The sequence below is a fragment of the Ambystoma mexicanum genome, chromosome 5q, assembly GCF_040938575.1.
Source record: "Ambystoma mexicanum isolate Mex_15411 chromosome 5q, UKY_AmexF1_1, whole genome shotgun sequence".
NCBI lineage: Eukaryota > Metazoa > Chordata > Amphibia > Caudata > Ambystomatidae > Ambystoma > Ambystoma mexicanum.
The window spans coordinates 1235553987-1235578690 of NC_090933.1; the positions used below are offsets into that span (position 1 = coordinate 1235553987).

The 24704-nt window shown below is 44.7% G+C and overlaps 1 protein-coding gene across 1 annotated transcript; it reads left to right on the top strand.

Moving 5' to 3' along the window:
* The first annotated feature begins 2822 nt into the window (after positions 1 to 2822).
* Positions 2823 to 23490, top strand: LOC138497965 (lymphocyte antigen 6E-like). Its single transcript, XM_069621740.1, has 3 exons — positions 2823 to 3020; positions 20787 to 20891; positions 22376 to 23490. Exons 1-3 carry the CDS (start codon positions 2969 to 2971, stop codon positions 22618 to 22620), a joined length of 402 nt encoding a protein of 133 aa, XP_069477841.1. The 5' UTR covers positions 2823 to 2968; the 3' UTR covers positions 22621 to 23490.
* Positions 23491 to 24704: the final 1214 nt, after the last annotated feature.

Here is a 24704-nt window from a genome sequence, read left to right on the forward strand (position 1 = left end):
CCGTAGCGCCATGGTGATTTTTACGCCTGCTTTTTGCAGGCGGAAAAATCCATGGCGCTACGGGACTTGTTGTTAATTACGCCACCGTAATTTACGGTGGCGTAATTAACGCCTTCCCCACTCCCATTATACCCTATGGGGCAAAAATGGGAATGGGGAAGGGTAAATGGGGATTGGGGACTTACCGCCCCGCCAAGGTCGGAATGGGGCGGTAAGTCCGCCAACCCCCATGGCGGAGTTGGCAGCTTAGCGCCATGGACCATGGTGCAAATTGCACCATGGTCCTCCGCCAGGGTCGTAATGAGGGCCCATGTCTTTTCCATGACATATTTATTTTGGCTGGGGCACATTTTTCTCATGTCTTGCTTTAACTTCCAGACACACATGCAAAGCAGTTTTGGTGTCAGTGTTTAAAAATCCTGTTTTTCATGTGAAAGGGACCTTTTAATTTCTTCTGCCTTTGTGAATTATAATGCTGCTTTTCCTTTGGTAATGACAGGTAGGGCATTTCAACATGGCCCTTCATTTCCGTTGGTTTGGGGCCTTTGTTTACAACCCACACCGTAGCATGATAAACAATAGGAGGGCCACGAGCCATTCCCTTATTGTGGACATCACACTTCTGTCATCAAACTCACTAATTCATCTTGGCCACATTATCCTTGTTTCACACATCACCCACGCATGTAGCCATTCCTACCTGTTTATCCAATAAACCATTCATCCATATGACATGTATGCATTTACCCTTCCATACAGCCTCACACTAGCAAACACCCTTCACTAGTGTTCATTCAGCCATCTTCAGAATCTTTTATTCCTTTCTCCAGCCTGTAACTATCTTCATGATCATTCATCCTCACAGCCTACCTCTGACTCATTCATTCATCAATCCTGTCACCCTCTGTCCAGTTTCTCTCTGCTTTCCCCTAGCCAGAGCCCCGAGTGCCTAAGAGAGTCTCTGTGCATGAACTTAGAACATGTTTTCACGACACAACAGCCAAATCTGTTGGCTTTGTCAATGATGGGATATATGTGTTGCCAAATGTGAGCCCAAATCAAATCACTGCACAGATAAACAGAAAACAAGCATTGGCAATGCCCACAGTTTGGCCTTTTCTGCAGGCATGGGAAAGGAACTTGCCAGGCACTGCCATTGTGGTACTAACTGCCCATTGATGACAGCAGCTGCAAAATGGTGTGTGTACTTGGGTATATCATAGCATTTCCTGGAAAATGCCTAGCACTTCTACACAAGACAAAGCTGTTGGCTTTGCCAATACTTGATTTTTGCAGGACTTCATTGAAAGATATGCACAGTGCTTATAAATTGAAAGACCAGGCAGACCTGTTCAAGGCTTTTTTTATAACACTGGTACCTCATTTACAGCTCCAAATAAGACATGAACCCTCATAAAACTGCTTTAAAAAGCACTAGCAGACACTTCCAGTGCAACATTTGATGGTAAAGCTTGATAATGTTAGCAGAAAGAGGTCCCAGGACGATGTGCTCTTGGTGGCAAGGGGCAGGACGTGGGTGGGAATGGCCATAGGGATTAGCATGACTATGGGCAGGCAATGAGTGGCTAAATAACCAAACAACACCTACAAGCTGTGTGTCCCTCCTTATATAGCATTTCTCTCCCATCTGTACTCTAATGGAATAGTTTAAGCTTAGCACCACCTTATAGCTAAAACTAAAAAGGGCCTTGACGGGAGGTCTATATGTCAACTGATGCTACTTTCAGGAAATCCACCATGTGCAATGTTAAACTCTAGGATGCAGCCTGACTTGCAAAATAGCACATAAATACAATGTAGTACTATATTTTTAATATGTTATATTATAGTAATATGCTTCTATCAATGCCACCCTATCTACAAGCCTAGGCTCCCTGAAACTGTTATGGTGGTGGCTGGGGGGCAGTATAAAAGCAGATAAACATAAATATGTTTTCCTTGGAGTGTCAGTGCCAGGTTCATGCTGTGCCAGGATTGGCCCAGAGCCAACTGTGCCAGCGTGCAACACTTATTTACTAGCGCCAGGGCCGGCTTTCGGCCAGGGTCAACCGGGCGACTGCCCAGAGAGCCACATAAGCCCGCCTGCCACGCCAGCTCGGGGAGTCTATCAAGGGCTACTTGGTGGGGAAAGGCGTGGCAGGTACCCTTTTATAATGAAAAGCGCCCTGGCTTGCTGCCGATGCTGGGCGCGCCAGCAGGTGAGCCTGGTGCTTTTTATTACAATAGGGCACAGATGCTGGTGTGACAGCTGCGCTCTATTGAAGTGATTAACCCCCCACTCCTGCATGGGAGTTAGGCACTTCATTAAATAGAGCGGCCCTGCTGGTTTTGCAGGTGAGGGGGGGGGAGCGGGGGTGGTGGTGCTCTATTTAGCACAGCAACTAAAATGTTGCGCCCCAGCCTCCCCCTCCATTTCCCCCTCCCCCACTGCAGGGATCCGGGTAGGGGGTGTCCCTAGGGCGTGGGGGGGCACATTTTGTTGACTCGCCTCGGGTGCTGACAAGGCCTGACTATTGTACTGTTTACATTTGGATCCAGGTTTTAGCTTTGGCACGAGAGCACATTCCTTGGACTATAAGAAGGGTTGGCTACCAGTACCAACCTATGCACATTATATCCGCAGACGGTGTCACTGGAGCAGGAGAAGCACTCGGGGGCAAAATTGAAAACGTGTTTTTCAATGGGGCACACTATTTGAATAACACTTTATGCACCAGGCCCCTTAAGTCGGTGATGGGGGCCGTGCGGTGTGCTCAGTTCTTGGCTTGAACAAGGCACCTGAGCTCGTGTTTGACAGGCACACGTCAGAGCCCAGAAACCGGCTGCTCTGGTCCAGCTGCTCCGGTCCGGCTGTACCCCTCGGCTGCAAGGAGCGCCGCCAGACGATACTAAGTGTATAAATAAGGGCCGCGTGCAGGGCTCGTATAGACTCCGGGCCTCTGACAAAATGAAGACTTTGCTCCTCACACTCGTGGGTGCTGCCCTGTGCGTCGGGCTAGGTAAGGCTTCTCTGCGCTAGGCAGACACACGTGGGCACAGCTGCCTTCCCCTGGCCTCCTTCAAGTGATAATATATATTTATTATTTGAATTTAGCATTTCTATGTTTTCATTTGTATTTATTGTGTGTGTCTGTGTAGTCGTTGGTATATAGTGCCAACAGGCCTACTTTGGGGAACTTTAGGACCATGGATAGAGTAGGAGGAGGGGGATGCAGAGGGGCGCACAAGGAACGTGCTGTATCAAACTGTGATTTATTTATTTATTTTTCATGTAAAAGCACTTCCAGCGACTTCAAAGGAGAGATGTCGCGAGTTAGTCTAAGTGAGTGATTTACAGCTGGCATGGCAAGGTCTCGTTCTACGGTACAACGAGCCTCGGCGAGTGCACGGGTTTCCCAGGAGTGCTACAGCCCAGTAGGTGTGAATTATCCTCCAGTAAATGCCACCATTTATCAACTACCACTGTTTGCGCAGCACGATGCCAAATAACGTATGGGCCAATGCACATAACATCGTACGCAGAACTTTACATGCATGCAACCATGAGTCCTTATTCACAGAGCGTTTTCCAGTGGGGTTTTGCAATTAGAAAACTCTTCTGTGAATTAGGCATTTGCCTTGGAAATATCCTGCCTTTATTCTGCTATGAGAAGCCAGCGCCCCCTCCCATCTGCGTAGCCCTGCGCCACAGCTGCAGTGGGTGAATCACAAGCAGAGAAACGGGGGGGGGGGGGCAAACCCACTCCACACACGACCACACGGGACCAAGCAGAGCTCACGCCGCGCGGAAAAAAAGCCATCCATGGTTTGTCATTCTAGTGTAGGCAGACTTTTGGGAATTGTTGTGGTGGGTGGTACGTTGAGTACATTTTGGCTGCCAGATGCCTGAAGACACCTGTTATGTTAGGTTAAAGGTACTTATATAGCGCACCCTCACCAATGGAATTCATCCCCAGGCGCTCTGGCAGATCTGTAAACAGGAAGGAGGGCGGGTAGGGTTAGTTGGGAGGAGGGGAGTGGGAGAGGTGGTGTGCTGTTGGCGGCTTCAGCTCGGTATACACCCAGTGCTGGGCTTTGGTGCAAGTATCGGATAGGGCGAGACCTCATGTGCTGTTGGTTCTTTTTATGTGTTGTTGATCAATGTGTGGTGAAGTGCGTGTGGATTGCTGGGAGAGAAATGGTTGCGTGAGTTTTGTGTGGGTTGAGTATGCAGAAAATTGAGGGTTGGGATTGGTGGGGTCTGTATCCTGATTCAGGTACTTCTGATTCCGTTTGAGCTGTATCCCTGTGGATGGGGTGGTTGTTGGTTCCTTATGGGCCGTCTCGTTGTGGTGGTGCGGTGGTGGTTTTGCACACCTAGGATGCAAAAAGGAGCAAGCCGATATGGCCATGACGGGGACATCTGTGGCTGCCCCCTCGCCCCCGTTTATTGATTTTTCTATTAGGCATAGTCGAAACTAAAGCATTAGAGTACAGCTTGGGACAAATGGCATACGAGGAGGGACACACAGCTTGAAGGTGGTGTTTCGTTATTTACCCACCCATTGACTGCCCATGGCCATGGTAATCCGTAGGTCCATTCCCACCCACTTCTGCCCAACCCCACCCAGAGCACATCCTCCTGGGATCTCTTTGAGCTAACTTTATCAAGCCTTGCCATGACACTCTGTTCTCGAAGTGCCTCCCAGTGCTTTTTTTCAAAGCAGTCTTCTGAGAGTTAATCATTTCATTGGACTGTACACCTGCTCCTTGTCTAATAAAAATGCCTTAACCAGGTCGCCTTTAGCCACTCGATGGAGGAGCTGTATGCAAGTCTTTCACTGCCATCTTGTTAAAAAAAGCATTGTCAAAGCCAACAGTTTTGTGTTGTGTATAAGTACAGGCCTTTCTATTATATGCCCAGGCACCGCCACCATTTTGCAGATACTACCATTGCTGGGCAGTTTATACCACTACGCCAGTGCCTGGAAAATGCTATACCTACACAAAAACCCAAACTGTTGGCATTGCCAATACTTGTCTACGATAGATGGAGTTGTTGGGCATCTCGGCTCCCAAGTTGTCCTTGTCCTCGCGCTGCTCTCCCTGTATGGCCCACTCCTCATCCCGTCAATGTCGATGGACTTAGGAACTAGTGTGCAAAGACTGCTGGTTGCCATATCTCCGGACTGGCTACAAGACACCGACATGTCCTCCGTCCAGTCATCTGGTACCCCCTAGAGGAAAACTACACGCCCCATAATTCCAAGCAAAGCAAGACTGGATGCCTTGAGAGCGCTGCTATGTTCAGGTACAAAACTGCCGCAGGCCGGGAAGAAGCTGACAGGTGAGCCTGCAGATGAGTCGTGACTAGAAAACGTGTTGCGCATTTCACATCCTGAGGCAACCTGTATCAGAAACGGATGCCAGCTGCACGCATCTACGTCAGTGCAGCCAATCACCTGGAATGAGTGAGTCAAGGGTGAGTCAGTGAATTCGCCACTTTGTCAAGATATGTGGTACTTGAAACGTACACACCCGCAAAGTAGTAATTTAGAAAGTATTCATCAAAATGGACTTTTCTCTGCAAAAAACATATTTCCTTTGGCTTCGATTAGACCGAGAAGTCAGGCCTCTCTACAAGGTTGGCATACACATTAGCGGGATGGGAGGAGAACACAGATATAGGCCACGGAAAAATACTTTGCTGAGGCTGAAAGAAAGTGTCTTTTAATTGGTGAATACAATTGGTTGTTTCACCTAATACTGCTCAGGCGCAATTTGCTCCCAGGTGGACCTACCAATGAAGATGGCGTATGTTGTGTTAGTGAGTCGGGCACTAGATATACCATTTCTCAACCTGACGAATCTTATGACAACATTCAATTCTCATCTTTGTGATTCCTGTTTTCAGATTGAAATTACCAGCATCTTGCGTAACACATGGCAGGCATCTTGCGTAACATATGGCAGGCGTTATCCGTGACATATGGCAGGCATAATGTACTCAGGGAAAACAGGACTTTTTGTGAATCGGATCTTTTGTGAATATTTCGCAGATGGGCTTTATAGAAGATTTTCTATTTGCTAAGTTTAGTGACGATGCAGTGAAATACTTGCACGGTTAGGGTTGTATGTTTATATCGTAAATCTACTGCATTGTGGGATAGGTGTTTAGATCATTCCATAATGCGGCGGGTGAGTACTGCGGCAATCTGCCTCTGCTGTAAGAGAATTGCCCAATGAACGGCTGTGTGCTGTCCAGAAAGCTTCCAAAACTAAATGGGTTTGCCTAATTTAGGGATCAGCCTTTCAAGATACCCACAACCAGAGGCGTTGCTAGGGGGAGGGGGGCTGAAGGGGCTATTGTCCCGGGTCTTTTGGTTGTAGCCCCGTATAGAAGCTCAGGTGCTACAACAAAAATGCTAGCGAGCCCCGAGTCCCACCAGTCCCGACATTAGCTTAGCCCCTAATCTTTTCCAGACCTAGCAATAGCCCTGCCCACAACCTGTGTGCATGATGTCACACTGGCAGGGCAAATTTAGGGATCATCCTTTCAAGATTGCCCACTGCCTGTGTGTGTTATGGTACATTGCCACGACTGACCTAAGATCATCCTTTCAAGATTGCCCACAACCTATGTGCACAACGGCATATTGCCAGGACTCATTTAGGGATCATCCTTTCTAGATTGCCCACTGCCTGTGTGCATGATGGCACACTACCATTGCCCACTGCCTGTGTGCATGATGGCACATTGCCAGGACTGACCTAAGATCATTCTTTCAAGATTAGCCACCGCCTGTGTAAACGACGGCACATTGTCAGGGCTAATTTAGGGATCATCCTTTCAAGATAGCCACTGCTTGTGTGCATGATGGCACACTGCCAGGGCTAATTTCTGCATCCTCCTTTCAAGATTGCCCAATGCCTGTGTGCGTGATGGCACATTGCCAGGACTGACCTAGGATCATCCTTTCAAGATTGCCCACATCCTGTGTGCATGTTGGCACACTGCCATGGCTAATGTAGGGATCATCCTTTCAAGATTGACCGCTGTCTGTGTGTTGAGGGTAGACATTTTAGGTCCCAACACGGAAAAGAGGTTCACATCACGTAAATTGTACTAGGATTTGGTGTGGCTCGGTTAGATGTGATGTTGCAACTAAAATTTATGTTCAATGCACTTAGAACAATTGAAATGAGTGGTACTTTGTGTTTTAGTTGGATACATTTGAGAGTTATAGTAGGCAGCAACATGAGTAGCCGTAGCCTGGATACAATGTAATGTGCAACTTGTAGCACTAGGAAGTTCGTAGTGGGGACCTTTATACATTCAATAGAGAAGTTCATTGTAGGGGAAACTAACGTGGGAATTCGTAAATGGTTTAGATTCCAAATACATTTGGGGAACTGGGAAATATGGGTTCATTGTGGGTACAAGAAGACATCACAGAATGCAGGTTTCACCTACTTGGATAGTTAGTAGGCTGCAGAGTCCCTGGATTTGCATGAATGGGTTATTTGCCTGGTTTGAAGAGCTGGATGACTGAGGTCCCGTCCATGACCTCATTCATTCAGCTCTTCAGAAGGAAGCAAACCGCATATGGGCAGTTGTGATAACATCACAAAGGGCTGAAAGTGGGAACAGAATGGAAATCCATTTGTTAGATTTTTATGGCCAGATTGGGTTCTTAGATGTAAAGTGGAATTTCCCTGGGAGCACCAGGGCTTGTTTTCTGATGACCAGAAACGTCTGGGTACATGGAGGGATAAACTGAGAGCTGATGGTTTCTGGGCTTTCAGGGAAATAGGTAGAATGTGTGACGAAGTCTGTATGACTTGAGATGGCAGTCACAAATATGATTACGTGAAGGCATGCAGGGAAAATAATGTGGGATGCTAGATCATCTGGGAGGATACAGATCTTTACTGCTTAAAAATGAGTTGAGTATTGTCAGAACAGTTGTTTATTTTGTACATCAAACTTTTGTATTCATTTAAGGTAGACATTAAAATCACAGGGAATGGCAATGAGGCAATCCACAGTTCGCTGTCTAAGTCCGAGATGTAAACATTTTAGACAACTCTTCTGCTGTGTTAGCTGCAAGAACGATCTTACCCACTCCATGGCTGAGCCTGTGATACTAAAGTAATTTAAGCCAGAGAGAAAGATGATACAGCTGATGGTTTCAAAGGTCACTGAACACCCTCATGAGACCAGGGCCTTGACTCCACCCTCAAACAACTCAAGTGCATCAATAATAGAGGTCACTACTGCCTCTATTTCCTGCATTGGGGTATCCCTCCCGTATGGAGTCTACAAGGGAAATAGATTTTTCAAAAGTCTGAAGTTTCTGAGCATCCACCCTTTTAAGCATTTTGGCCAGAAATGGTACATCTGAGATGATCCTCCAGTTGGAGACACCTAAAAGGACTGCCTGTTTATATAAGCAAGCTTTAGTAATGCTGGGACTTCACCAAATAATAGTGAGTTGCTCAGGACTTCTGTGAAGGAAAGATTTGATCACAGTTGTCCACTGTTTTTCATAAAGCACAGTGGTATCTCTTTATAGAATAACTTTACACCTGTTAATAAGTACATTTAATAATGGGTTGAACAAAAGAGGGTGGGTCAAGCATATTCTAAAATATAGGAAGCTGTAGGGAAATCCTGGATGCTAAGGACCACACATTTTCAAGAAGGGCTTCCGTAAGAGCGCCAGAGAGAGATCTCTCCATACACCTATGCAGGTACCCTCAATCCACATTTGCTCAACTCTTCTTTCTCATTCATATGTTTCAGGTTTACCAAACTTTTCTTCCTCCTCCTTAAACGTGGGCCCAAGACATGCATGATAAGAACATTGGATATGGGGAGTGCTATAGTGATGCAGATAATCTCTTAATGGAGTTAAGTTGTAGGAATGTGTTTGCATTGTTATGATATGATAGTTTATTTATATAGCGCCTAAACACAATGTGTTTCAAAACACTTCAAGGCAAGGGAGGGAACAAGGGAAAATACAATGACATTCTTACAAGGCCAAGGCCATGAACACAAAGAATGTGAAATGAAATATCATACTCGGCCAGGCGGATTTCAGATAGTGCAAGAGCTGAGACACAGGAGGGTGTGGGAGGGAAATGGGAACAGACAATCGACTACCGTACTAGGCCTGATGACCTTTCTGGTAGAGCCGGAGATTTACGAGAGGTGAGGGTGAAGGGGAGGCGAAAGGAGGGAGAGGAACAAACCAAGCGACTATCGTGATACGACTGACAACATTTCAGATAGTGCTGGGGGGGGGTAAAGGTAATATGTGGTGCACATCGGGTACACTTTGCTGGTGAATACGTATTCTGGTCCATGGTAAAACGGAAGAAATGATCCAACAGTAAGTGCTGAGCAAGAAAGTCGTATCCACAATCCTCTGTTCATCAGTGCGTTACGCCTGCAAGAGTTCCATGTACCCGTCTGCCCACACCTACTTTTTCACAGCATGATGCACATCTGACACGGATACGTTCTACTCCACCTGGAGACTCTAAGATTAAAATCTTGGAATCAATTCCACGCAGAATCACACCCCTCACCCTCTATTATCATGAATCTGTAGCAAGCGGTCTGCTACTCCCTTCTTGTTTGTGTTATCCTCTAAAGCAGGGCTCTGCAACCTGTGGCTCTACAAATGCTTTAGACTACAACTCCCACGATCCCTCGCCAGTGGCCATACTGGAAAGGGCTGTTTGGAGTTGGTGTAAAACATCTGATGGTCCAAAGGTTGTAGACCCATGCTCCAAAGCAATGGCTTCAAGGGGCATTTGTTTAAGTGTTTTTTTTTAAATGTTTTCATTGTGTTATGGTTTGAAATATTACAAATTACACATGTATGCATAGAATAAGACAATTATACACACCGCAGCATGCTGTCTAATACCAATGATAGTTAAAACATTTAACTTAATAGTACTGTCCATGCTAAAGTGCATTCCTTATGTACCTTATACACTTTTTACTGTTATTTCTAATATTATGTTAATCATTTTGATCACAGTAATTGTTAATGAGATTACAGAACGATTGAGCAACCTATGCCAAAAGTAATCTGAATATATAAAATCAATATCGGTTACAAATGTGGCTAGGTGGACAATTCTTAACTGAAGGGTGTGTCACTATGTGTAAAGAGGTGTTGCGAAGATTCTTATTGGCCCCTTCGTTTGTAAAATCTGCATGATCTTAATTCAGGAGCTATCCTAGAATGCATATACTGAATCTCCCTTTTAGGGAGCGTAGTCAAACGGAATCTTAAGAAAGTGACATCACTGTGAATGATCCAGAAGAGTTCCTACCCTCCTAAGATTCCTATATATATGCCTGTTTATAAAGTTTATATTTAGAAAGTGAATGGATGGGGGGGTGGGCTCCAAGAATCCAACAACCTATTCTATCTCTGAATACGGAAAGGGATACCCAAGATCCTTCAGTGCACTGTTGCACTTATGCACCAATTCTCTCTAATGATTACATGCTCTAGAAGATAAACAGGCCTTCACAACTTCTAACATAGCATTTGAAGGGCAAGATCAAATGTACGGTACAAAATGAGCTTATTCCATCTAACCGCAGCCCCCAACAAGGTAAGACCCAGCTCAAACCTAGTAAGGGCTACTGGGATTCACTTCGGCAGTGACCAAACCGTCTTTCATACAATTGCTTCCAGTCAAATAAGAAAATACGAACTATCCAAATGCCAGCATTTCGGACCCTAAACCATGGCACGGATAACTTTGGCCGGGTAGAAACTAATAATTCGAATCAGAGAGTAACGACAATACTCCTTTTTATTATTCTTAATGTATATGCAACCAAACCTTCTTTTTCAAAGACTGGAATAATGAGTTATGATCACGTTTGTTAAAAATCTAAAATCGTAAACAATATAGAAGGGTTGTCTACTAAGTGAATTTAAGAAGAAACGGCCGACGCCCTATGCCTTCTTTTCCTTTTATTTCTTTTGTCATCTGTGTCCCTCTGTATCCTACCCCGCTGTAAATTTGTTTGGTTAACTCTGTAAAGCGCTCCGTTATGCATCTGTACTGTTGCATACCTCTGTAAAGTGCTCTGTTATGCATCTGTACTGTTGCATACCTCTGTGAAGTGCTCTGTTATGCATCTGCACTGTTGCATACCTCTGTTAAGTGCTCCGTTATGCATCTGTACTGTTGCATACCTCTGTAAAGTGCTCTGTTATGCATCTGTACTGTTGCATACCTCTGTAAAGTGCTCTGTTATGCATCTGTACTGTTGCATACCTCTGTAAAGTGCTCTGTTATGCATCTGCACTGTTGCATACCTCTGTTAAGTGCTCCGTTATGCATCTGTACTGTTGCATACCTCTGTAAAGTGCTCTGTTATGCATCTGTACTGTTGCATACCTCTGTGAAGTGCTCTGTTGCAGGTCCACACTCAATAAATACAATAATAATAATAATAATAACGAAATTGACCACTTTATTGCATGAGGCTCATGGATGGGGCCAGGGTGGTTAGTTTAGATGTTCACTCATCTCCAGAGTTCTGTTCCTGGACCACATGGTGATTTGATGGTAGATGTGCAAGCACCCTTTTATGTTTCTTGTATTTGGCTCCCAAGTGTCCAAACTTGACTTTGATGATTTATGGGGTCACGGGTGGACCACAGAGCGTCTATTCACCCCTTAGCATCCTGAGAAGAACGCAAACATATATGCCAGGTCACCGTCTACTTTAATGGCATTGCTACTCTACTCCCTCCGAGAATCTCTTCCTCTGCAACTCTGACTTGCACTGGCCCGGTTGGAGTTCAGAAAAGCACTTAACAATCGCCTGTCCTGCATTGTACACAAACATTAAATGTTTCCCCTTCTCCGGCTCCTCACCTCCCCCATAGCACTAAGAAGCAATAAACGAGACACGAATATTTCTGAATCTTGGCTTACTATTGGCCAAGTGCCACAACCTTATGAACTGGACATACAATCGACCCCCTTCGGTGGGCACATGGATGCAGGATGTACTGTGGGATAACGATATGGTTGGAAACGTATGGGTCACTAGTCCACGCAAGGAGCGAGCCCAGGCAAATTTTGGTGGACTTCCGCGGATGCCTAAAAGACCACGTCGCCACATCCTTATGAACTGGACACACAATCGACCACCGTCGGTGGACACATGGATGCAGGATTACTGTGGGCCATTGATATGGAGGAAACGTATGGGTCACTAGTCCACGCAAGGAGCGAGCCCAGCGACATTTTGGTGGACTTCCGCCGATACCTAAAAGACCACGGCGAGGCCACGATGTTGTTGGGTGAGGACAGAGAAAGTCACCCTTCCTGTCTAACAGACAGCCAGACTTACGACTGAATTATTAATTGTATATGTGATGTGCGATTTTCTAATGCTCTTGTTTATATGTTGCCAATGAGCAAATCTAAATAAAACTTTAAAGAAAAAAAAAAAGAAGCGATAAGCCGTTGGTGTTTACTGTGATACAGAAACCCTCGAAAGATTAAAGTAAAATAATACATATGGTGGGCCTCATTACAAGTATGGCGTTAAGTGGTAAAATTGGTGGTAAATCCATTACCACCAACTTTACCACTATGCCAAATTATGAGGTCGGGCCTGCAGTGGAGGATTTACCTCTAGAAAAGTCCTGGAGGTAAATTCTCCTACTCACCGCTGAATAATTGGCAGAATAACTGCAGCGGTCATTCTGCCGCGGTCATTCCGACAAAAAAGCTGCATTGAGTCCAATGGACTAAAAGAAAATGGGGATTTACACCACCACTGACACTTGTAATCCGGCGATAGTTCTGCCAGACAAAGTGGCAGTAATGGTAATTCAATTGGGCGGTAGTCCAGTGGATTTACTGCTGGTATACCGCCCAACTCATAATTAATTTTACATCCCCTAGATATACTTACTACTGAGACACTGGGCCTGATTCCTGGAATTTATTGCATGGAAAATAGGGACTTTGCGAGCCATTCTTAGTGCAAAATCCCATCCGTCTATTCATGGAATTGACTTTGCAGGACTTTTCTCCGGGACTCCGCACAGGCCCGGCACACCTCTGCGAGCAGTCGAGTGCCTTGTGCGAGACTCGAGTGTGGGTCGGGCCTGCACAGAGATATAAATAGGGGGCGGACCATGCATAATCCCCATACTGCACACAAAATGAGGAGAAACAAGGTGTGACGTGGACATGTCAAGGAACAGCCTGCGTGAGGAAATCGCATGCCCAGCAGCACCCAAAACCAAGCATATTCATGGATGTGGCCGTGCAACATCATGTCGGGGAAATCAGCACGCAAAGCTCCTGATCACACTGCCACGTCAAAGCAGGTGCAAGGCCCCAATCACATAGGAATCACAGCGCAAAGGTAAGGTCTGATTGTGAATTTAGGCGTGCATGCATGCAGTCGGGGTGCCGTTCAGAGTTGGGTGTGTGTCTATGCAGAGTAGCGGGGTGCAGCCGCGGTTTATGGGGGTTCGCACGCAGATTGACCACAGAATTACCAAGTTGCGGAAAATGGTACGCATGTTGTCTGAGTGCTGGTAACAGTTACAGGGGACCCCACGCAGTGTCGCCTGGGTGCTGGCTTGGTTGCGGGGGACCCCACACAGTATTACCAGGGTGCATGAGTTTGCAGCTGTGGAGGCTAGAAAGGCAGGTGTATGTGGTGTCAGGGGCGTTCTGGCCACTACTTGCACATATGGTTATTTAGCAGGAAATATTCCATGAATATACAGAGCATGCCCAACATTTTCTGCACACAGGACACACAAAGCCATTGTCGGCACAGGGACTTTGCAGGATCAATGCACGCTATTCCATGAAGTTGGCCCCCTATGTATTTGTTAATAGAAAGAGAAAGCTGGAGCCAGTTGGGTTCTGCAAGGCAATACTGCCTGCTACAAAATTATCAATATTATTCAGCATAAATTGCGCAAAGTGTGCACACAAGTTGGAACAAGCAGAGACAAAGCCAATAGTTACAGTGTATGGTGCTCGCCTTGGGAACGGGACGATGCCGTGCAACATGGGTTCAATACCCGGTCCCGCACTTTGAGGCTGGAGGAGTTCGGCATGGAGCACAATATAAACATACAATGAAATCACTAGCCTCATTACGAGTTTGGCAATATCTGAGCGGTAAGTCTGCCCAGATACCACCATGTTACCCTCACTCGGTTTGGCGTAATTACCACTGGATTACAATTGGCGGTGGTGGAGTTAATCACATTTTTTCAGAATCCATTGGACTCTATGGTGCTTTTTTGGCAGAATTACCGCCGGTGGATTTACTGTAGTGATAATCCTGCCAATGTTGCTGATTTACAGCGCAAAGTGGGAGGATTTACCTTCAGTATGATGCTGGAGGTAAATCCCCCTCTCCAGAGCATACTTGTAATATGGCGCTGTGGGCAAAGTGACGTAAGTACGTTACCGCCTTATTTTTTTCCCCCGCACCACCATACTTGTAATGACCCTGTGGCTTGGCCATCATAAGTCCAGGTACTCACATAATGTTCTAATACTCATATAGCATGTTTTGCTATAATACTTATATAGCATGTTTTGCTATTATATATAAGTTATTGACAAAGGCCCGGGAAAGCGGTGCAAAGCGTGGGCCTGCAAGGATGTTTAATAGGCGAGCAAAGATCTGGGACATTACTAAAAATGCCTTTTTTAAAACACTCTCTTGTGTAGAATACTATTGAGCACCAAAGGCCTAAATTTGCCAACTTATGCCAAGAAATGTGAACCATTTTCTAAAAGGGGAGCATTGCCTCGATAAATCACCTGGCTGTGTGCTGGCATAACTAGTATGCGGGAAATCAGATGAGGCGTGCACACCTATTTGTGGGTGGGGCCAAGGGTGGGGGCACGGGAAGGTGGGTGTATCCATTGGTGGTTACTGCAGTATTCTATAACGCCTGGCAATGAGGGGGTGTATGAGCTGAGGAAGGGGTCAGACCATGGGTGGCTTGTCTTTCCACACTGATCTCTATATGGCACCTCATTTTATAGCCATCCAGGCCAGATATATCAGACAGTACACAGTCTATACTATAACACTACATTAGCTATAAGCATTGTCATGCTTAGGGTTTGAACTTGTAACTGCACACCTCAGAGATGAGTGCTTAACTTGCTGAGCTATCAATTCCCCAGACACACCGTTTGCTTGCAACAAAGTAATTAATAACAGAGGAACACTGTTGAAATATCCAGCCTAAGTATATATCCTATGCTAATCTCACAATGGGGTGGTGGGAGGCTACTTTCCTTTCTGACCTATTACTATCCTTCTTTCCGACACAGATTATCTCTTGGTGGCGGTTTATTGACGATGTTTTTGTCATTTGGAAGGGCACCGAAACTGACTGGCTCTCATTTGTTAAAAGCATTAATAATAACCAGGTCAATCTCAGTTTTACTGAATGCCACAGTCGTTCCAAAATTGTTTATCTGGATGTAACTGTCATGATGGATGACTCAGGTATCAGTACGGCATTACACAAGAAATCCAGCAACACTGGCTTGCCACTTCATGCCAATAGTTGTCATCCGACACCTTGCAAAAAATCAATCCCTTATGGGGAATTTATTCGATATCGTCGCAATTGCTCTAACATCACATGTTTTGATCATTATTGTGCACAAGCAGCTATGGACTTTTTGAAGCAAGGTTACCAAAAACGAACAATAGAAATGGCATATCTTCGAGCTCGTGGCATGTCTAGAGATACCTTGATTTACAATACTGGTTTCAAAACTGCTTCAAATGATGATCCTAGACTCATCATTACATTTGACACTTCGTCCAATGACATTCGTAAAATCGTATCAAGACATTGGCATGTTCTTACCCTTGATGCTGACCTGAAACCCATTTTGGGCAAGCGTCCAACTGTGACTTACAAACGTGCTCCTTCTCTAAGGGACAAACTTGTGTCTAGTTTTCTACCTCCTATGGGCAAGATCCAGCGATCTAACACCTGGCTTCCAGCCTCTGATACTGGATTCACCAAATGTATGAAATGTAAAGCATGTGCCCATGCTATTGTTAAGAAATCCTTCCTGCATCCCATTACACAGGTTCAGCAGATGATATGTCATTCTATTAACTGCGATACAAATTTTGTTGTTTATGTGCTTTCGTGCCCTTGTGGGCGCTGGTATGTGGGCAGTACCACTTGTAAACTCAAACTCAGAATTCTTCAACATTTGAGGGCCATCAAGAACTCTGATCCGACATATCCTATGGCCAAGCATTTTAAATCTGCACACAACAAAGATGCTAACTTACTAACATTTTTCGCTGTGGCACATGTACCCCCTCATCCAAGGGGTGGTGATCGTACTTTGAGGCTGAGACAACTCGAAACCAGATTCATTTTGGATCTTGACACAAAATTTCCCAGAGGTCACAATGTTGATGAGGAATTGCATACATTTCTGGGAACCTAATTTTGTTTCTATACATAATTTGTATTTTCATTATTTCTTATTCTTTGCCATTTATGCGATGTTTTCCATGGTTGGGGTTATCTTGTCTTTCATGTTTATTGCTTATGTATTTTTGTATTCCTGCTCTATTTCTGTTGGTTCAGTCGCAGGTATTGACTGATCTTTTTCTGTTTTTGCACTTATGCTCATTATTTGGTTTCATCTGTCTGTTTTAGCTGATTATTTTGCAACTGGGGGAGTGTTGTCTCAACTATGCCTTGCTTATCTTGGGGATTTACATGTGGTCCTTTGTTTTAGTTATATTGTTCATTCCCTTCATTTTCTGACATTACTTTTTATTATCCTTCAATGCTTCGAAATTTTTGTTCTAGTCTACTGTATGCTCTGGATCTGTTATACTACCTTTGTGCCTTCAGTTTTAGATATTTTAACATCAAGTTTTGCATTTGCACTTTGATGATTCAGCTGCTAATTTTTGCAATTTTTGCATAGTTCATCAGATGGATGCACCAGCACTTTATAATATCCACCAATTGGAGGCTGGATAGGCGTATTGGTGCCTTGCTGCTTTATCCTGCTCTTTTGCACTTTATAATTGATATTTGATGTTTTAGCTACTATCTCTGCTGTTCGCACCAAAAAATATCTTGCCAGTTTTAGATATTTTGACATCAAGTTTTGCACTTGCACTTTGATGACTCAGCTGCTAATTTTTGCAATTTTTGCACAGTTCATCAGATTGATGCACCAGCACTTTATTATATCCACCATTTGGAGGCTGGATAGGCATATTGGTGCCTTGCTGTTTTATCTTGCTCTTTTGCACTTTATAATTGATATTTGATGTTTTAGCTACTATCTCTGCTGTTTGCACTAAAAAATATCTTGCCGGCTATATTATTCTGCTGCTAATTTTTAACATTCAGGTCCAGTCCGACTGCTTTTAACCTGATTTTACATCTAATTGTGGTTGACTAGTTTCATTTGTCATTATATTGCATTGTCTATTTTTAGTGTTGGGAATAACCTTTGTCACTGGACTAACCATGCATTTATATGGGAGACCTTTTAATACTTCGAGTGTGGCTTATTACATCTGTTATGCTATGCGATTATCACACTAATAATTTATACATTTTGTATTGATATGTTGTCAAGTCCCCTCATATGTATTTTTACATGTTTGAGGTCCTTCTTGCTGGATAAAAGCATTGGCAAAGCACTGTGCTCTAATCTTTTATGTTTTAGCATACATGCACACTCCCCTCCAATATGGCCGCCCCTGTCCCCTTGAAACTGGTAATAGCCATTGCCATTGACATAGTTGAAGGACCACTATTGAAAATGTATTTACACTGTCCAACCTTCTCCCCCGTACGTGATCAAGCGCTTAGTATAGCGCGAAACGCGTTGTTTGCAGGCTGCTGCCCCTAGGCGTCCTGTTGTTGTTCTGTCCTCTATGTGCTGCTATGTATCGTGTACTTGCTTTTTGCACGATGCGTTTTGTTTTTACCTTATGAAAACATTAAAGACATCAGTAATTCTTACACTGTGTCTGTTTGTTTTTTTTCCGAACCTTTTGAACCTGGCATTCATGTTTGTGCCTGCGGGAGTGCGATTCGCCTTCTCCTCCTCTCTTTCCATATATATATATATATATATATATATATATATATATATATATATATATTTTCTTTTTTCTTTTTTTTTTTTTTTTCAAGGAAAACCTTTGAAATTGAAGGAAACAACTTTAGTTGCAGGGACGTTAAAGTGAGCAATACATTGTGACAAAACCCTTGAAATTCAAGGGAAACACTAATTGCAGAGATATTAAGGTGAGAACTGAATGCAACAAAACCCTGTAAATTCAGCTAAAGCCACCTTAACTTCACACTCCCAGGTGCGCAGACTATGACCACAATAATGACATCACAGATCACATCACTGATGACATCACTAATTACATTACAACAGTAACTGGCATTACGCATTGCCTTCAGCCATGCTCAGTGCGCATGGCCAAATATATTTTAACATATGCATGGGTACTAGTCATGGCCTTCAGTTATGGACAGTGGTCACAACTTTCATCCATGTGCACTGACTATTTTAAAACACTAACAAGCTACCAACCAGAGATGTTGGCCTTTACCAATGGATGCAGCATTCAACAGTGTCCACTGTATATTATATATAGTGAACTGAAACTCGATATATGTTAAGCAATGAGAGTATGGCTTTAGTTTTATTCTTCCCATCCTGCATGCAAAGTCACAATATTATTGTAAGCCTAAAAAATCCCCCTTGGGTTTTAAAGCCATAGTTATTATTTCATAAAGGATGCAGTATTATGCACCCCCTCTCACTTCTGATCACTCCCTTCCATTCACATTTATAAAGGGACAAAAGTCCCTGCAAATAGTATCCCCACCCCTCCCATCAGTGCCTAATGGCTCATATTGTAATGCTCTATTGACAGAGAGCAACGCGTGAGGACCCTCTGCTGCCCGGAGCTTGGGACGTTGTTCTGGCAGCGGGACACCTCTACCATTCGGAACAGGTAAGGCACCCTGCTGCCAGGACAATGAGTGTGCTGAGCAGTAATTGCTCGGCACACATTGTCCTGCCAGCGTGACACCTTTCCCGTTGGGCACCCTTTTTGAGGTGCTGAATGGGAGAGGTGTCCCACTGACAAAGGTCCGGGTCTGGCTCTTAAAAGTGTCACAGGGGGCAGCTTGCCCCCTCTGCCTCTCCCACTCGGCACTGCACTGCTTGGGGTAATTTGAACACTGGAAAACATATCATAATTTTAATCATTCAGAATTTTGTAGAAAACGTCGATCAGCACGCACACATATAAGGTGCTGTGCAGAACCCAAGTTTGGAGATATATGGCATTTAAAAATCTATACCAAGTATACTTGGTCGCCCACTGCACTGAATTAACCGATGGCCTCTGAATGAATGGAAAAATTAAGGGAATTGCTGACATCCCAGTGAATCTGTTCCTTTCGGCCATGGTTTTATAGTTCATCTAGGTCAAGTCAACGTAGCCCAAAATGTCAGGGCTCAGGGGATGATAAAGACTGGTCTACTCAATGGACCTTGTGCCACTGTTTCCATGTGTTATTGTGTATGTACATATAAGTGTTGTGTGCACACACTGTATGTCAATGGAGGTTGTTATTGTGTATGTACATATAAGTATTGTGTGCACACACTGTATGTCAATGGAGGTGCTTGGTGCATTTGTGTGTGTGTGTGTCAGTGTGTGCAAACATGTGTGACTTTTGTGTCTCAATGAATGATAAATAATGCATTATTTGTATGTTCTGGGTGGAATGAAGTTGGTCACCGGGTGCTTGGCACGCCCGGCTGAAGATGTGTAGGGGCCTGATTGAATTTTAAAGATACGCTGCCAGTCTCATGAAAGTGATAACAGAGCGTTGGCAATGGGCTCTTGCGGTGTAGTCGTTTAGTGTTATCCCTCAAAGTCACCATCCGCCCTTCCTCCGCCCAGACCCTTTCCTTCAATACACCTGCCCCCCCCTACATTTTCAGCAAAGTTACTCCACCAGCAACTGCAGGTGCTCTTTCATTTGTGCGTGCAACTTTAGTCCACATTCCTAATATAAGTGTTGGGGTAACGCACATATGTGTCAGGAACATTCCAGACAGTATCCTATTTTCTTAAAGGTAGCTTAAAGGTAGATGCACCGGGGAGCAATCTTTCTGTGCATGTTTCTGTGCAAAAAAATAAAGGTTGCCAGGGATAGGGGAGAAGGGACTAAACATTGTCCTTTCTCCCTTTCCATGGCGCCCATTGAATAGTGAATTGAAAAAAATAAACAAATAAAATGACTGCCATTGGAACGGGGAGAAAAGAGCTGCACGTAGTCCCTTCTCCCTTTCCTCGAAGGACACAGCGCACGTCCCAGTCAGGTAAGTCTTTGTCAGACCGGCAACGACCCGGACGAGGGCCAGTCTGATTGTTACAATCTGATTGTCCGTCGCTGGGTACTAATGCACAATAGTTTTAGAATGTGTCCACGTCACGCATGTTTTGGTGTAGTGACCAATCTGAGATTAGATCCCAGGTTTCCAGACTCCAAACTCAGAAATCTAACCACAGGGCCTTCTTTACATAATGTCTGATAAAGTGTGATCCTGAAATATACGCATAGAAACACCCATGTGTATGACACGGCCACTTAAGATATCTAATCGAATCTGCTCTGTGTTTCCGTTTTCAGCTGACTCTCGTGCCTGCTACTCCTGCACAGCTGCAATGTCGGATATGAGCTGCAAAACAATCAAGAACTGCTCTTCCAACGAGGACTACTGTAGCACCACCGTCGGTAAGTGCGAGCCTTCTTACAGTGCACCCACAGGCAACCTGGAGTGAGCAGAAGGGGAGGGGTCAGGAAGAGCAGTGAGGCAGCTGGTGAAGCAACTAAAAGGTTATTTTTCAGAAAATGGCTGGGGCTCCTCATCCTGGTGAATAGTAAACTGTTATGTGAGTTTCAAAATGGCCGACGAGTGCGCAAATGATCTGCACTAAAAGTGATCATACGCACATGTTGCTTATATATTCTTGCTGTGGATATCCAGGAAAGCTGACTGGATGTTACAACGTGGATATATTAGTGAGCCATGCCATATTGAGATTGTTTGAGGAGATGCAGAGGTGTCCGAAATTTTGCAAGCAGGGGTGTCCATATGTGGCTGTAATAAACATAATTTTGTCCCAGCCGGCTGCCTCATCAAGAGGACCGTTTGCAGTTGTGGAGACACAATTCATCATGCGAGACACTAGCATCCCCTGTCGGTAATTCTCTAAACGAGTGTCCAACATCTCTCGATTTGGAAGTTGCATAAGTGACAGAGGAAGCCTTTGGGCGAATCAAACAGCTTCTCTGCAGCTTTCATTGCATCCCCTTAACGTTGTGTTCCAGCATTCAGAGTTTTGGTGCATGTGGAATGTTTCCTCTCATTCTTTCAGTCTATTTTCTTTGGCAGTCTTCATGTAACACACCATGCGCTTTGGCAGTACTGGAAATGGACACAATTTACTGGGGAACATCCTCCCTTCCCCCTCCTTCACGCACAGGGGAGGGGGTAGCAGGAGGAGGGTTTGTGGGTGGATGGTCAGAGGTGTGTGCTGCACTGAGGGGTGCAGCTAGGTGTTGTGTAATGTGGGTGTCCTGTATATAGAATGCTGACTCCTTTGCATAAAAACAAAATGTTTTTTGGGAGCATAAGAATGACCACCAATTCATAATTCAAATTTACATTCCTTTTGAGCATGCAATGCACACTGGGTATGGTGCTCATTTCATCTGTCAGAATAGTCACCCTGACAGTAAAATGTGTGCAAAGCATGAGACATATATACAACTTTGGACCATTTCATTGCTTTAGTTTGGCGTGTACTGGTGAATAAGGATGACTTTCAGAGGTGGTTTGTAAACTCCTCCCATATTGATCCTTGAGACTGTTCTGATCCAATTCCTTCTCAGGGTTTTTGTTAAGACGATTTAGGAATACCATTGTCAGCCATTTTGTTTGGCTGAAAACTACCTGGTGTAGTGCTCTCTGTCACTATGAGTCCCCATAACAATAGCGCTTGGCAATCGACCTAGAAATAGGAGAGTCAAATGTCCATGCTTCCTCAAAATAAAGTGTGATCCGGCCCACACTAGTAATTAAGGCCTTTAGAGAAACTGGTCTGAATATAGGTAATTGTTCGAGCACTAGGTCTTAAAGTAGTAGTTTGAAATATTCACAACTTGAAGACGCCTCTCAGAACAGTTTCTAACGTTCCATCTTTTTTCTGTTTCAGGCAGCTTTCTGTCCCTCACTTGGGTGACCAAAGACTGCGCCTCTTCATGCATTAATGGCCACCAAAACCTGATGATTGCCAACGCCACTGAAGGCTGTTGCGACAGGGACCTGTGTAACGACTGGTTACTCGGAGACGCCAACAGCGGCTTTCCTTTCAGCGGCGCAACCAGCATGAAGATCAACGCATTGGTGCCACTGGCCTTGGTAGCATTCCTGGCTGCACTGCTCAAGATGGGACAGTAATCTTGTAAAACAAAGGAGAGCGTTATGGGTGGGAGAGATCAATAACAAATCAGCTCACTGCTGATTCCTGGGAGCTGATTATATCAAATTGTGTTAATCAACCCAGGGAAATACTGATGCATTCACTACACCTTTCCCTCTTCTCTTGGCTAAGCCAAGAGGGTGAGAGCCAGGAAACCTAATCCCACTTCTTCTATTTGACTTGATGTTGTACTGTGAGAGGGTCACTTATAGAAGTGCAAGCACAGGGAGGAGCACTTAGAAGGTGCTTACGATACAACGTACAGCATGGTCCATCCACCGACACAGGTCAATTTCATCGTGTGATTTACAGTCCTAGGATGCAATGCTTAAACAAAGTGCAATTCATGTGTTGACCGGTGATGACTGCCCTGTGTGATAACTTGATTTTTAAACTCGATTACTTTGCAAGAACCATCCATTCAGAGGCAGGGTGAACAAGTGGATTCATTTTAAATGAGGGAAAAGTTATTTGTTAACATTGCCACACCATAATTTGAATCCCTCTTGCCAACTGCGTTTCATTATTTTCAATAGGACACGTTCTCCTTGAACCTTTCAGAATGCCAGTGCCCTACCGTTTCCTGCAACAGATGGTGTGGTCAGCGTGATGACTCGTGCATTGTCTTCTTCATAGACGCCTGCATGTTCCAATTCTCCAAAGTTTAAAGAACATTCTTCATTGAAAAACCCCCTTTGTTCAGCTCTCATTTCTAACTTCAATGTCAGAAGAAGCCATTGTTTACGTAATATGTACAATGTTTGTGTTGTCTGTTGTATCTGTTGCACCCTGATGATGTCTGCGGGCTCTGGCGCGTTATAAACGAATAAACATAAACAACCACACCAGTCACTGATTCAGCTTCAGGTTATTCAGACATCGCCAGCAGGACATTCACCGCTTCCAGAGGTTAAGTCACGATTGTTGGCTTTTGGGACCGCGTCCAAGCCTTGGCGTAGTAGCCCTCTTCTTGCCAGGAGTGAACTGATATTATGTCAAGCCCCAGGACTCCCAGCGTACTCTCTTGTCATGTGAGAATGATGCCAAAGGTGAAAACCCATTCTCCATCTTAGTTATGAGCCCTGACAGAACTGCAAATAAATCCAAACTCGATCTAACACATCAGGTAGCAGAGACAGGTGTATTATTCCACACCTGTAGGGTAATGATCAGAGTAGCCCATCCTGAGAAATTGACCACCGAGTCTAGACTCATCCGAGTTTTTATAAGGTTTTACATCAAGAGAAAGGTTCTTTAGATGGTAAGAAACATTTAATCGGTTACAGTTAAACAGTCCTCCTAGGAAATTCCGTGACCTTGGGTACTTTGTCAACAGTGCCACAATACCTGCTTGTACACTTCAATTTTCCAGTACCTTATGACGCAGTCATCAATTCTGGTGGATCGCTTCACCATATGTGATCAGTCACTGCCCGCTATCCGATGTCCCTCTTGATATTGCCTTCTGCTCGAAGACTAAACCAAGCTTCCCTTACATACATGACGAGTCACTTATCTGGATGCGTGTATGCTCCAAACAGGGGTTTGTGTCACAGACGGATAGCCTTCTGGTCTTGTACAAATTGTGCCAAACAGTTGTAGCTGCTCACTGCCTAGCTGCACCATATCAGTAATCATGGGTGCAGTGCTGTCCTGTTTAGGACAAGCTCCTCTCATTGCTCATAAGAGAACATAAATTTGTACCCAAGGAACGACACGCAGCCAATTAGGTGGCTGGAGACCCGGGTGTGAACTGCCAGTGTATGCCTGAGTTTTCCCAGCCACCAGAGGCCAATCTCTCGGGTGCGGCTACCTTGATTGTGGGGAGGCAGCAGCGTGGCCTCCTTGTTCTGTCCCCATGCCCCCACCCTCCACTCAACCCCCTACGAAATCCTGCACCCTTACTACCCACTAACCTGCTAGATCAGAGCTTTTTATTCTGGTCGTGGCTCTCTGCCCCATTTCCGGCTACCAGCATAGAAAGTGAAAAGGAACGTTGTCTCTTTTTCTATGGTGGTGGCCCTCTTTTTTTTACTGGTGATTGGGCTTGCGCAGTATGCTC